Genomic DNA, 13,736 nt, shown 5'->3' with positions numbered 1-13,736 from the left:
TTTTCATTTGCCCAAATTTCATACCTGTTTGCAAACTCTAATCACTTCTTATTCTTCGAACTAACAAGTGGTTTCTTCCCTGAGGTTCGATTAAACAGCCCTATTTCTTGCAGTCGTCTAGAAACAGACTGTCTTGACACATTAACACACGAGGTGCTATTCATAACCCTTTTAATTTCTGTGCAAGACTTAAAACGGTCCTGCTGTATTATTCTATCTTCTCTTGCCGAAGTTTTGCGGGGTCTGCCGGTTTTAAAAGCACAAATTATTTTGCCAGTTCCATTGTAGGATTGAACAACTCTGCCTACAACACTCTTGGAACGTTTCACTTTCTCTGAAGTCTCTTTTACTTGTGTGGCTTCACAATAGCTTGTCTCACAGATTAATCAAGCTTTTGGCGTTTCGCCATGGTACCGGCTGATGCAACGTTTACAAATGACTAAGTAAAACTTATTCTTTGGAGGAAATCGAAAAATTTGAGTATAGCATACTGTTTTCATTGTTTTTCTCAATTTTGTCTCTTACTTTTGGACGTTCTTATTTTGAAAATAAATAAACGATTGTTATAATTGTTTTTCTATCCTTTGCAAATGATTCAAATTTTAGTATGTTATTATGGATGATAACGACTACCAGTTCTCAAAATTTCAGCTTTTCACAGTTGTTATATTTAACAAATATTAGGTTTTATAATTTTGTCCCTTAGATTTGGACATTATATATATATATATATATATATATATATATATATATATATATATATATATATATATATATACTAGCAAAAGTACCCATCGTTGACTGGGTTCAAAAACAGCCTACAGAAAATGGACTCTGATTTATTAAAGTATGATAGGTTATGAAAAGGAAGGGTTGTAAAGAGATAGCTTCGAATTTGGGGGTATCAAAACCAAAGCAAAATATTATGAAAGTAAAAATAAAATAGATAAACCCCATAATTTATTATACCATACCTGTTCACATTGAGACACTTATCACAATATTCTGTGGATCTATATTAAAAAACCTTGTTAAACTTTGTGACATATTTCCATTCTATGGAGGTCAGGCGCGAACGAACACCCCATAATTTTATTATATCATATTTCTTCAAACTGAAAAATAATTATCAAAGTATACTTACGCAGATGGATATGAAAAGTCTTTATTAAAGTTTGTGCCTATTTCCATTCTATGGAGGCCAGGCGCGAACGCAGACCCCACAATTTTATTATACCCTCCCTATGTAAGTTAAAACATACTTATCAAAGTATTATTATGTACATCTATATCAAAAACACTTGCAAACTTTTTTTTTTAATTTTTAAATTTTTTATTTCCACACTTTGTGGACCAGGCGCATACGCAGACTCCACGATTTTAATGAATCATCCTTATACCAGATCAAACATACCCATTCCTGTGTCTCGATACATGTGATCAGTTTTCTATAATAGTCAACCATATAGGAGCCTATTCGTGACCAGACACACACAGAGACGTTCAGCTTTATATTATAGATATATTTATATTAAACTGAAGTTTATATTTGCTTTTGTCTAGTAAACTTTCTTATCTACTGCCTGATTGGTATATATATATATATATATATATATATATATATATATATATATATATATATATATATATACCTGATTGGTATATATATATATATATATATATATATATATATATATATATATATATATATATATATATATATACCAATCAGGCAATTTTTAGTCTACAGACTCGAAATTTGATATACAGGGTACTGAGATTTGGGAAAATCGATGTGATCGGTTTTCTGCCAGAAATTTGGCTGTTAAGGGGTCAAAGTTCAACGATTTGACTTTTGAGAACTCTACCAAACTCCTCCGACAATTTTGGATCTAAAGACTTGAAATTTTAGATATAGGTTACTTGGACATGGATCTGAGTTAATCACTTGATTTGAGCCCAAAACAATAAATGTTAAGGGGTTATAATAGGGGTCAAAGTTAAAAAAATTTACCGTTTTTTTTTTTTGCTCAACATACACCTCCAAACATCCGGGCAACGCCGGGCACCGATGCTAGTATATATATAAAAGTGAACGTGTCTGTGTATCTGTCTGTCTGTGTGTGTACATTTCCCTACGCAATAACTCTGTCAATTTTAAGTCTACAGACTCAAAATTTGATATACAGGGTACTGAGATTTGGGAAAATCTTTGTGATCGGTTTTCGGTCAGAAATTTGGCTATTAAAGGGTCAAAGTTCAACGATTTGACTTTTGAGAACTCTACCAAACTCCTCCGACAATTTTGGGTGTAAACAATTGAAATTTTAGATATAGATTCTTTGGACATGGATCTAACTTAATAACTTTATTTGAGCCCAAAACAATAAATGTTAAGGGGTCATAATATGGGTCAAAGTTTTAAAAAATTTGACCTCTGCGGTCTCTACCAAATTACTCAGACAATTTCTGGTCTAAACATTTGAAATTTTACATAAGGTGTATTCAGAGATAGACCAAGCTTTCTCATCGGCTTGGGTCGAAAATTTTTAGTTACCAATATATAAATGTATGTATGTATACATGTACGTTTGCATGTCTGCCTAAAACTTTAGACAGAGTGACGGATTTTACCAAGATCAGTATCGTTGTAAAGTTCGATCTGTCATACGACAAATATCGAAAAATTGGCTAAAAACATTAATATCTTCACCTTCAACTAGGCACTTTTCTACTGTGGGGGAGGTGCTTTTTTCGCCGATATTTTTTAAAGATATCCTCTCTTTTCGATTGTCTAGCCTTAATTTAAACATAAGTCACTTCAGGTTTGGCGGTGGTCGTAACTGCAAAGACGTCAATTTTTTTTCTCGTTCTTTTCCTACTTCCTACCTACGAGTCTACCGTCCTACTACCACTTGTTTTTTGTTCAGCATATACCTCCAAACACCCAGGCAACGTCGGGCTGAAATGCTTATATATATATATATATATATATATATATATATATATATATAAGAGAAAGGTAATTTGCTTGAAACATTGCTGGTAAATAAGTATGTGGGTATTTATGAAGGCTGATAGAAATGCAAAAACTGGAATGGTTAAAGAAAGTGTGAACCAAAACAAAGAGCATATGACGCTTACTGCTAAATATTAGTAAAAAATATCCGGACTGGTGTAACATCTTTAATAATTTCGTGAGAAAATCAATTTGGGTGAAACTCACCACGAAGTGTCGATTTGCTACTTATCTTCAATTCCTTAACATGTTCAATACACACATGCTTATTTTGATTTACCTACTTTCATTGCTTTCTTTTGCAGACATGTTCATGTTTACCAGAAACCAGAAAATATAATAGTGTGGAAGAAATGATAAAATTAAATGCCACCATTATCTGCAGACAACCAGTGCCAGATTTGTATTCTTTTACAGGTCAAATTACTGTGATAAAAGAGAACACGATGGATGATGAAAACCATCTTTCTTTGAACCCAAACAATGTTCTACTCAGAGGAGCAAGACTTAGAAACACGCCTTATATTTTTGGTATGGAATTTTTGTATTCAAAATAAGTAGATTTACAATTGTATATTTGTGCATATTAACACTATCCACTATGGCTATGCAATTCTCACCACTACGTACCTAGATAGTGACGTGGAATAAGAAGGAGAACTTTAGTAGAAGTTAGTGTCTCCAATGATACTGGGTTAAACAGAGCTGAAAGGTAAAAGATGACGAAATACCAAGGTCTTATGTATGACATGAAAAAAATAACGAAATACCAAGGTCTTATGTATGACATGAAAAAAATAACGAAATACCAAAGTCTTATGTATGACATGAAAAAAATAACGAAATACCAAGGTCTTATGTATGACATGAAAAAAATAACGAAATACCAAGGTCTTATGTTTGACATGAAAAAAATAACGAAATACCAAGGTCTTATGTATGACATGAAAAAATAACGAAATACCAAGGTCTTATGTATGACATGAAAAAAAATAACGAAATACCAAGGTCTTATGTATGACATGAAAAAAATAACGAAATACCAAGGTCTTATGTATGACATGAAAAAAATAACGAAATACCAAGGTCTTATGTATGACATGAAAAAAATAACGAAATACCAAGGTCTTATGTATGACATGAAAAGAAACTGAAATCTTACGAAGATCTCTATTATTGCAGTAATTACAGGAGCAAACGAACTCATGAAAAAATTTTAAGAATTTCAAAAACTATCTGACAAATATACCCGGTGAACAAAGTGCAAGAAAGATGCAAAAAAAATAACGCTTAATTGCGCTTAAAGATGCGGTTAGAATCTTTAACCCATTTATAAATGAAAATGTATGAGATAGCTGCTGAATGTCTGGTATCCGGTAGAACCCCCCACCCACAGTTAGAACAAAATGATAAGACGATTACAAAGGCAAATCCATTAAGAGATACATTTTTGTACAGTATTAATCAAATGTATTTTAGCATTTTTCTCTTCATGCATATTTTAGAACTGATTATCATTTGGAATTTTTATACTCAATTATAATCTGCATTCTAAATTTATTATTTAAGAATTAAAATATATATATATACTAATATGAGTCATCAGTTACCAAGACCAAAGGCCATTTGAAGATAAGGTTGATAAGGTTGATGATAATACTTATAGTAGGTAGGATGGACAGGATCTGATTACTTTAAAGGATGTCTCAGCAACTATTTGTTAAGATTGAAATTGAAGGCGACAATGTTTTAGTGAACAGGGAAGTAGTCCCGTGATACTGTGTTTCCCTGATGATGTTCTTGAAAGGAAACTCTGTTCATAAAAGTATAGTTTGGGTTTAGGTAGAGGAAAAAAGGAAAGTGTTCGATAACTATATGAGTTCATGCTGTGAATGTTTTACACGGATTAGAACTCAATCAAATTCAAATAACAATAGAGTAGAAAGAAGCCAACAGGGTCTCATCTGTGAGAAAGAGACTGAAGTATTACGAAGTCGATTTTGCACTCTGCTACAGCAAGAAATAGTGCTCTGATAGGCACTTCTCCACATGTGGCAGCAGTATGCCATCTTAGAGTGTATCTTACTCTTTTACGGATAGAGGATTGTGTAAAGAGTTAGGTACTTACTGCAGCGGTAGAATGCTTTTATATTTTTACTTTTGCAAATGATATCAGCAACGCTAATATTTTTTTCTTTTGTCTATTTTGTGATATTGTCTTCTATCAATTATTAAATCTCTATACAAAGAAAATTTGTTATTTAATTATCTTCTTCTATAATATAAATCTCACTTGTATGTTTAAATGTATGTATGTATGTATGTATGTATGTATGCCTAAACCTTTCGACAGAGGCGACAGATTTTCACAAGATCGGTATTATTTTGAAGCTCGACCCTTCGGACGACAAATATTAAAAGAATTGGCCAAAAATATTAATTCATACACACTCAACTGGGCACTTTTCTACAGGGAGGAATCGCTTTTTTCATCGATATTTTCGAAAGCCATCGCCTCTTTTCGATTGTATAGCCTTAATTTAAACCTACGTCACTTCCGATTTTGTGATGGGCGAAACAGCAAATGTGTCAGTTTATTTTATTTTTTTTTAAACTTTCTTTCCCTCTTTTGCGGTATGGGTACGAGCCTGTCTGCCTACTACCAGTTTTTTTTTTTTGTACTCACAATTTTCCTTTTTTTTTGTTCAACCCTTACACACACCTCCACTTTCTTTTCCACCTTCGCGTCACGGGTTCGAGCCTGCCTGCCTACTACAACTTTTTTTTTTTTTTTTTGCTCAACACACACCTGCAAACACCCAGGCAACGCTGGGCACCCATGCTATATATATATATATATATATATATATATATATATATATATATCATTATTATTATTATTATTATTATTATTATTAATATAAGCAAAGTTACATGGTCATAACACTGAACATGCTAATGTTTCGGACAAATGGTCGATTAAAACCAGAAGTCCTCGCCAGGCGACTTAATAAATAGTTGCTTCCCACAGAAGAAACCAGTCCTAAAATCAAGGTTTGAGGACTGGTTTCTTCTATGGAAAGCAACCATCAGACCCCTGGAACAGACGCTGTCAGCAATGACATCTAACAATGCTTTATAGTAACATTGACCATCACTCACACACCGCTTCATTTGTTTATTTAGAAAGAGCTTTGCATTACGCTAAAGCAGTAGCACGCGATATCAATTACCAAGAGTGCTCGACCCAAGAAAGTGAGGGTGGGGGGCATACGCATTCTAAGTTCTGCTTTCTACCTACCTTAACGTACAATTAATTTATAAATGATGACGTCATGTTTGTAAATTGAAGAAGCACTTACAGAAATCTGTATCTTCTGCATTTACTCAGCAAAATTCACCTTGTAATGCTCTTTCTTCTGCAGGCTTATCTTAAAGGTTATATCGATAAAGTTAAAGTTTACTTTTCTTAGAAAGCATTTTTGTCTTACTTGTAATATAGTAGAGATAAAGATAACATTTGAGATAACTCTTAAGATAAAATTGTTTGTGTTTACTTCACCTTATCGTTCATTATACTTCTTTATTTCTCAAGAAAAACAGCACAATCTATCTATATATCTATAAAAGTGACATTGTTTGTCTGTCTGTCTATGTGTGTGTCTGTCTGTGTACATTTCCCTACGCAATAACTCTGTCAATTTTCAGTCTACAGACTCGAAATTTGATACACAGGGTATTGAGATTTGGGAAAATCTTTGTAATACGTTTTCGGCCAGAAATTTGGCTGTTAAAGAGTCAAAGTTCAACGATTTGACCGTTGAGAATTCTGACAAACTCCTCCGCCAATTTTGGGTATAAACAATTTAAATTTTAGATATAGATTCCTTGGACATGAATCTAACTTTTTAACTTGATTTGAGCCCCAAACAATGAATGTTAAGGAGTCATAATAGGGGTCAAAGTTAAAAAAAGAAATTGACCTCTGCGGTCTCTACCAAATTACTCAGACAATTTCTGGTCTAAACATTTGAAATTTTACATAAACGGTATTCAGAGAAAGGGCAACCTTTTTAATCGATTTGGGTCGAAAATTTGAGCTACCAATATATATATATATGTATGTATGTATGTTTGCATGTCTGCGTAAAACTTTCGACAGAGGCGACGAATTTCAATCGGTTTGGATCGAAAATTTGAGCTACCAATATATAAATATATGTATGTATGTTTGCATGTCTGCCTAAAACTTTTGACAGAGGCGACAGATTTTCACAAGATAAGTATCGTTTTGAAGCTCGACCCTTCAGACGACAAATACCGAAAAATTGGCTAAAAACATTAATTTCTTCACCCTCAACTGAGCACTTTTCTACAGGGAGGGGTAGCTTTTTTCGCTGATATTTTCCAAAGTCATCCCCTCTTTTCGATTGTCTAGCCTTAATTTAAACCTACGTCACTTCCGGTTTGGCGGTGGTCGTAACAGCAAAGACGTCACGTTTTTTTCTCGTTCTTTTCCTCCTTCACGGTACGGGTTCAAGCCTGCCTAACTACTACCACTTTTGTTTTTTTCTCAACACTCACCTTTAAACACCTGGGCAACGCCGGGCACCCATGCTAGTATATCTATAAAAGTGAAAATGTGTGTGTGTGTGTCTGTGTGTACATTACTCTACCAAACTACTCTCTCAATTTTCAGTCTGCAGACTTAAAATTTGACATAAGGCATATTGAGATGTGGGGAAATCTTTTTAATCGGTTTTCGGCCAGAAATTTGGCTGTTAAGGGGTCAAAGTTCAACAATTTGACCTTTGAAAACTCTACCAAACTCCTCAGCCAATTTTGAGTCTAAACACTTGAAATTTTAGATGTAGGTTACTTGGACATGAATCAAACTTTTTAACTTGATTTAAGTCCAAAACAATAAATGTTAAGGAGTCAAAATTAGGATCAAAGTTTTTAAAAAATTTGACCTCTGCAGTCTCTACCAAATTACTCAGTCAATTTTTGGTATAAACATTTGAAATTTTACATAAAGTATATTCAGACATAGGGCAAGCTTTTTAATTGGTTTTTGGCCGAAAATTTGGTTGCCAAGGGGTCAAACTTAAAAAAAAGTGGTCTTTGTGGTCTCTAACAAACTATTCATCCAATTTTGTGTCTGAACATTTGAAATTTTACATAAAGTGTATTCAAACATGCAGCAAGTATTTTAATCAGTTTTGGGGCGAAAATTTGGTTGCCCAGAGATAAAAGTTGAAAGAGTTGACCTTTGCAGACTCTACCAAACTCCTCTGCCAATTTTGGGTCTAAACACTTGAAATTTTAGAAAGGCAAGGAAAGAAAAGAAGCAAAATTATAAATTGCCTGAAAAAAAAAAAATAGTAATAGCATCGAATGGGTGAGGTATTAATTTTTCTGCGTTCTTTTATTTATATAAAGCACTTGATATGTTTGTAGATCTTATTTTAAAGAGAAGCAAACAATAAAATGTATTTTTTTCAACTGATATTTTACAACTATCAAATATTGCAAACTTAATCATCTTTGGAAAATCAAAAATTCATAAGTTAAAAAGCTTTTTATCGAAACTTTTAAAAGAATAGCTTTATCTGTAGTAACCTTTTCTTGTAATTTTTACAACTTGTTTTATATTCAGGATGTGCAGTTTATACAGGCCAAGAAACCAAAATGGCGTTGAATTCTAAATTTAAAAGCACAAAATTTTCTAGAATTGAAAAGTAAGTTTTTTTTCGTTGTTATCATTTAAATAATCGAATATATACATATTTTTCTTTGATAATTTGCAACGTAATTTAATTACCCATGTTTAAAAATGTCTTTAAAATAATAATCTTAAATAAATAGCACCGCTTATTTCTAACTTTATTTTTTTCTTCTCTTTATTTCTCTGGACTTAAAAAGTTGTTTAAAAAAGTGGTACTTATGCATCCATGTTTACATGCTATTTTTAAAACAGGTTTTTCAAGTTAAATTGAGTTTTTATGATATATTTGTTTATTAAATTATTAGGAACAGAATAGATACAAAACACCCTCCCCTTACCATGTTAAGAATGGGTTTCTAAATAATAACGTTATTATTTCAGTGCAGTAGTATAGATGCACAAGCACCAAAAAATCTTATACTGAAATAATGAACTTTTTGCTGCAACTTCACTATAATAGCACAATTTGGAATTTTTAATATTGAATTTCAAAGCAAACCAATGGTCTCTACTTAATTGTCAAGTTACAGTAATGAATACATCCAAAAATTACGGAAAACGATAAGGTAGAAAAAATTATTAAAGAAAACATTTTTGATAAAAATTAGTAAAAATAAAATGTTGACTAAAAAAACACTGCAGAGTTCCAAGGGGAAGTAAATAGCGTGTAACTATTGTCAAGTTTTTTAATAAATTGTGCCTTAACAATCATAAATAGGAATTACTTACCTTGTTTTTATCATAATTAGATTACTTCCCTTGTTATTATATCATGTGTCCTCAAAACAATATGGCGAGGAATTTTTACAATAAAGATCAAAAACCTGCATTTTTTAAAAAAATAATGCGGTAATATTTAAGTACTTCTGACATGCCAATTAGTAGCTACCATTGCTTTTAGTTGAAATTGGCACAAAAAGTCAGTAGATACCATTGTTTTTTTACATCGAATATTTTGTATAGTGTAGTTGCACCAACTTGTCTTTAAATCTACCTTTTAAATCCATTTTTTAGGGGAAATAACTCTTACGAGCCTTAACATTTACATCCGGGTCATAATGATTATTTGATGATATTGAATTTTCTTGCTCTTACGTCCCTACTTCGAATTCGTGCCCCCAATGCACCAAGCAGTTATAATAAAAAAATTTTTTAAAGTCATATCAAATTTATTTCAAAGAAAAATTTTACTTTTTAAATTTATTATAATTTACTGGAATAATTATTGAAATAAAAATTAAATATAAAGTAAAAATTTCATTTTTACTTGCTTACAGGAAACCAGTAAACATTTCAGATTAAAAAAAAAAAGATTAATTAACTTTAATTATTTTTAGTATGCAATCATTTAGATCATTTGGAAATCACCTAAATCACACTAAAACGTCTAGTAACATAATAACTATGTAATATAGAGTTCAGAAGTGAAAGTAGGAGTACACAGGAGCAACATGATGAGTACCTGCTAGACTTTAATAGATTATAATTCATTTTATTATTTACTCACAGGAGTTCTTATACATGCCATCATCAGTAATTACTCATTGACAATAATGACTGGTATTCCCTGGAGTCTGAGTGACAACAAATCTCCCAAGATTTCCAGCATTCTCCATCTCATTCGATGACTATTGCAAATCACTTTGTGTTATTGCAGCAGCCGTTTACCATCGATTGTTCACTGGCAACAACCATACAACCATTGGTCTTCACTGAAATTTGGGTTGCAATAAGCCTCATCAAGGTCCCAGCATTCTTTTGACTCGTCCAGGGTAGGTCTGGTTAGTGCTTTCCTTCCTAGGGCTTTCTATCCTGGTAATTCATGGTAATTTTGCATAATGCCAGCCAAGGATGATGACACCACATATCAGCTGAATGGATTTCAAGGAAGTTTCAGTTCTTTTGGTCTAATGTGATGTTTTTTTAGTATTTTGCTCTATTTCTATTTCAAGTGACATGTGGCTGGTTGGCATTCGTTAGTTATTATCATTTACTCACTAGGAGTAGTCACACAGGCCATCATCAAAGATTTCTCTTTGAGAACAACTTGTGGTGTTCTCTAGAGTCTGAGTGACAACAAGTCTCTCCAGATTTTCAGTACTCTCCACCTCTTTCGATAACCTTTGCAGATGAATTTGCATTATCACAACAGCCACTTACCATTGATTTCTCGTTGACAGCAACCATTGGTCTTCACTGGAATTTGGATGGCAATAAGCCTCCACAATGTTCCAGTCCTCTTTGCACTCATCTAGTGGAAGTCTAGCTAGTACTCTCTCTCTCCTTGGTCTTTCTATCCTCCTTGACCCTCATTTAATTTGGTGTGGCGCCTGTTTATGGCGACACATGAAAAAAAGAGGACGGGGAAGGTAGGGGCACAGGCGGGTCAACTTACAATTATACCGTTTCAGTTTTCATGATACCATGTGATGTTCCTTTGTATTTTACATCTGTGGCAGTTTTTTTTATGTTCAGTTTGTGTCTATAGCTCATGTGTGTTAATATTTCAGCCATTTTCATTATTGTTGTCCGTTGTATCTTCTCAGCCATTCCTCTGATTCCAATCTCTCAAATTCTTTTTTCAAAGTTTTTCAGTATTGTTCCTAGTACTCCTACTATTAGTGGTGTTATCTTGACTTTCTTCATCTTCCAGATCCCTATAAGCTCTCTGATCAGTTCCATGTATTTTCTCTGCTTCTCTGTGTCCTTGATCTTCACTCTGTAACTGCTTGATGGCAAAATCTACAAGCTGGCAAGACTTTTCCTTCTTGTTAACTAGTGTGACATCTGGTCTTCTTACTTGGATGGGTTTATCCGTTTGTATATCCATGTCCCATAGAATTTTGTGACTTTCATTTTCAAGTACTGCTGCTGGTTTGTGCTTGTACCATTTGTTTGGGTGTTCAACATGCAATTGTCTGCATAATTTGCAATGAACTGCCTTCCACACTTGATCGTGTTTATTTTTATATTCTTTTTGGATTAGTTTGTTGCATTCGCTTATTATGTGATTTATTGTTTCGTCTCTTTGTCCACTGAGTCTGCATGTGCTGTTTTCTTGTGTTTTCTTGTTCTTTGCTTTGATGTGGTTTATTCTAATCACATTATCTTGTGTGGCTATTATTAGGGATTTAGTTTCTCTGTTTATATTTCCTTTTTATACCTATGTCCGGGTATTTTCGTTACTCTCATCTTTTGTCACTCTCATGAATCGTCTGTATAGCTGTTTCTCTTCCCATCTTTTTTTCCTCGTCTTATTTCTAGTTTCTTCTTTTTCTGTCTTGTTTGTTTCTGCAGTCTCTTGCTGTGGTAATTATTCTTTCGGTGTTCTGCAAAATGTATTTTTCTAATTCTTTTTTGTGTTATTGACAGTCTTCTATACAAACCAGCCCCTTTCCCCCGTCTTTCCTTTTCACATAAAATCGGTCAGTATCATTTTGTAGTGCATTGTGCATAGTCATGAGTTCCCTGGTTTCCTAATCAAGATGCCTGTTCTTCTTTGGTCCAACTTATAAACGGTTCAGAATATCTTACTAGTGACACTGTTCATATGTTTATACCTTTAATTAGGTTTCTACTATATAGTTTTGTTTTGAAGAGTTTTCTTGTTCTTCCTTTCCAATTTCCTCTTTCGTTTCTGCTGCTTTGATGGGGTCTATTTCAGAACTCCCAAGTATTTGTAACTATCGTGTTCATCTAGTGCTCTCATCTCCGTTGTTGCTTCCAGTATTATTTTACATTCATGAATCTAATATCTCAACTTTATTCAATTTCTATTTGCAGAAGAATGAATTTATATTTGAAAGTATTTTTGCTTATCCTGGTGCTCGAGGCCACAATTTGTACCGGTTTGAAATATTGGTTTAACCTCTCCTACACAGCAGATATCAATTTTTGGTATTTGGATATAAAGAGGGCAGTCAACGTAAGTATCATAATATTCTGGACAATTTGCTAAGAATCTTAAAGATAGAATTATTTAAAAGAACTCTGTAAAAAGTCACAAAAGAAAGACATTAATTTCAAGAGCTAAGTTTCTACTACAAAAAATGTTTAAAGGATGTGAAAATAAAAACTACCACCTTTTATAGATTGCCAAAAAAAGACTGTTGAAATGTATTTGTATAAATGTTTTAATATAAAAAGAATTATGGACAAAATAAAAGAAATATGGGAATATATGAATTTATTTGTCAGCTTAATAAGGAAAGTTAGTCCTGGATATGACCTTAAACTATATCCGATGGTGAGGCCCCAGCTTGCGAGCTTTGGGGAGTGTGGAACCACCCTTTAATTGCTATTGCTCCCAGGTCAACTCTGACCCGGAGTGGTAGTACTTGTTAGGATCCCAACTATGGGTTAAATAGAAACTGACTTGAAAAAAAACAAAAATATTCTATTAAAAATTTTTTTTCTTCAAAATTTTTGGATTCTGCATTAAATAACCTAAAAAGGGTTGATATGCCGTAAAACAAAAACAACCAATCATCAATAAGGAAAGCTTCGAAATGTCTAGGTATAAAGATTATTATATGATGTTTTCCTTATAGAACTGACAAATAAATTCATATATACCCATATTCATTACATCTATAATTCTCTTTATATGTTTTGCTCTACCCCATATGTTGAGCGTTTTATATCTTGATAAGTCTCCATTTTCAAAGAATTCTTCAATATGTTTTAATCCTCTATCACACATATTTTAATTACAAAAACATATTCTCTTTTTTGGTTTTTGGTTTTGAAAATGATGTTCGAAAATAATGACTGCTATTCTGTTGTAGCCGATTTCTGAAATTGTTTACAAGTTGTGAAGGGTTCCTCATAGATCTGAAGAAATTAAATACTAACTAGCGAGTGATAATTATAAAAACATTAAGAATATCAGAATGAATGATGAATTCTTGTTTCATTCCGATAATCTGTCAATGTTCAAACAAATATCGTCATATAGTCTTATAAAACAGCCTTTAATAACTGCCAACA

The 13,736-nt window shown here is 32.8% G+C and overlaps 1 protein-coding gene across 6 annotated transcripts in view; it reads left to right on the top strand.

The window, feature by feature from the left end:
• Nucleotides 1–13,736, top strand: part of LOC145288020 (phospholipid-transporting ATPase IF-like) — a 238,769-nt gene that overhangs the window by 91,242 nt on the left and 133,791 nt on the right. For all 6 annotated transcript variants that reach the window (XM_080136022.1, XM_080136025.1, XM_080136024.1 and 3 more), the window contains 3 exons: nucleotides 3,325–3,550; nucleotides 8,679–8,760; nucleotides 12,531–12,672. In XM_080136022.1, the coding sequence (XP_079992148.1) occupies nucleotides 3,325–3,550; nucleotides 8,679–8,760; nucleotides 12,531–12,672 (450 nt within the window). The remainder of the gene's footprint in view (nucleotides 1–3,324; nucleotides 3,551–8,678; nucleotides 8,761–12,530; nucleotides 12,673–13,736) is intronic.

Source organism: Euprymna scolopes, chromosome 11 (genome assembly GCF_053919585.1).
Source record: "Euprymna scolopes isolate OS-2025 chromosome 11, ASM5391958v1, whole genome shotgun sequence".
Lineage (NCBI taxonomy): Eukaryota > Metazoa > Mollusca > Cephalopoda > Sepiida > Sepiolidae > Euprymna > Euprymna scolopes.
Note: the sequence above shows the minus strand (reverse complement) of the source record. Positions and strands in the feature narration are given on the sequence as shown.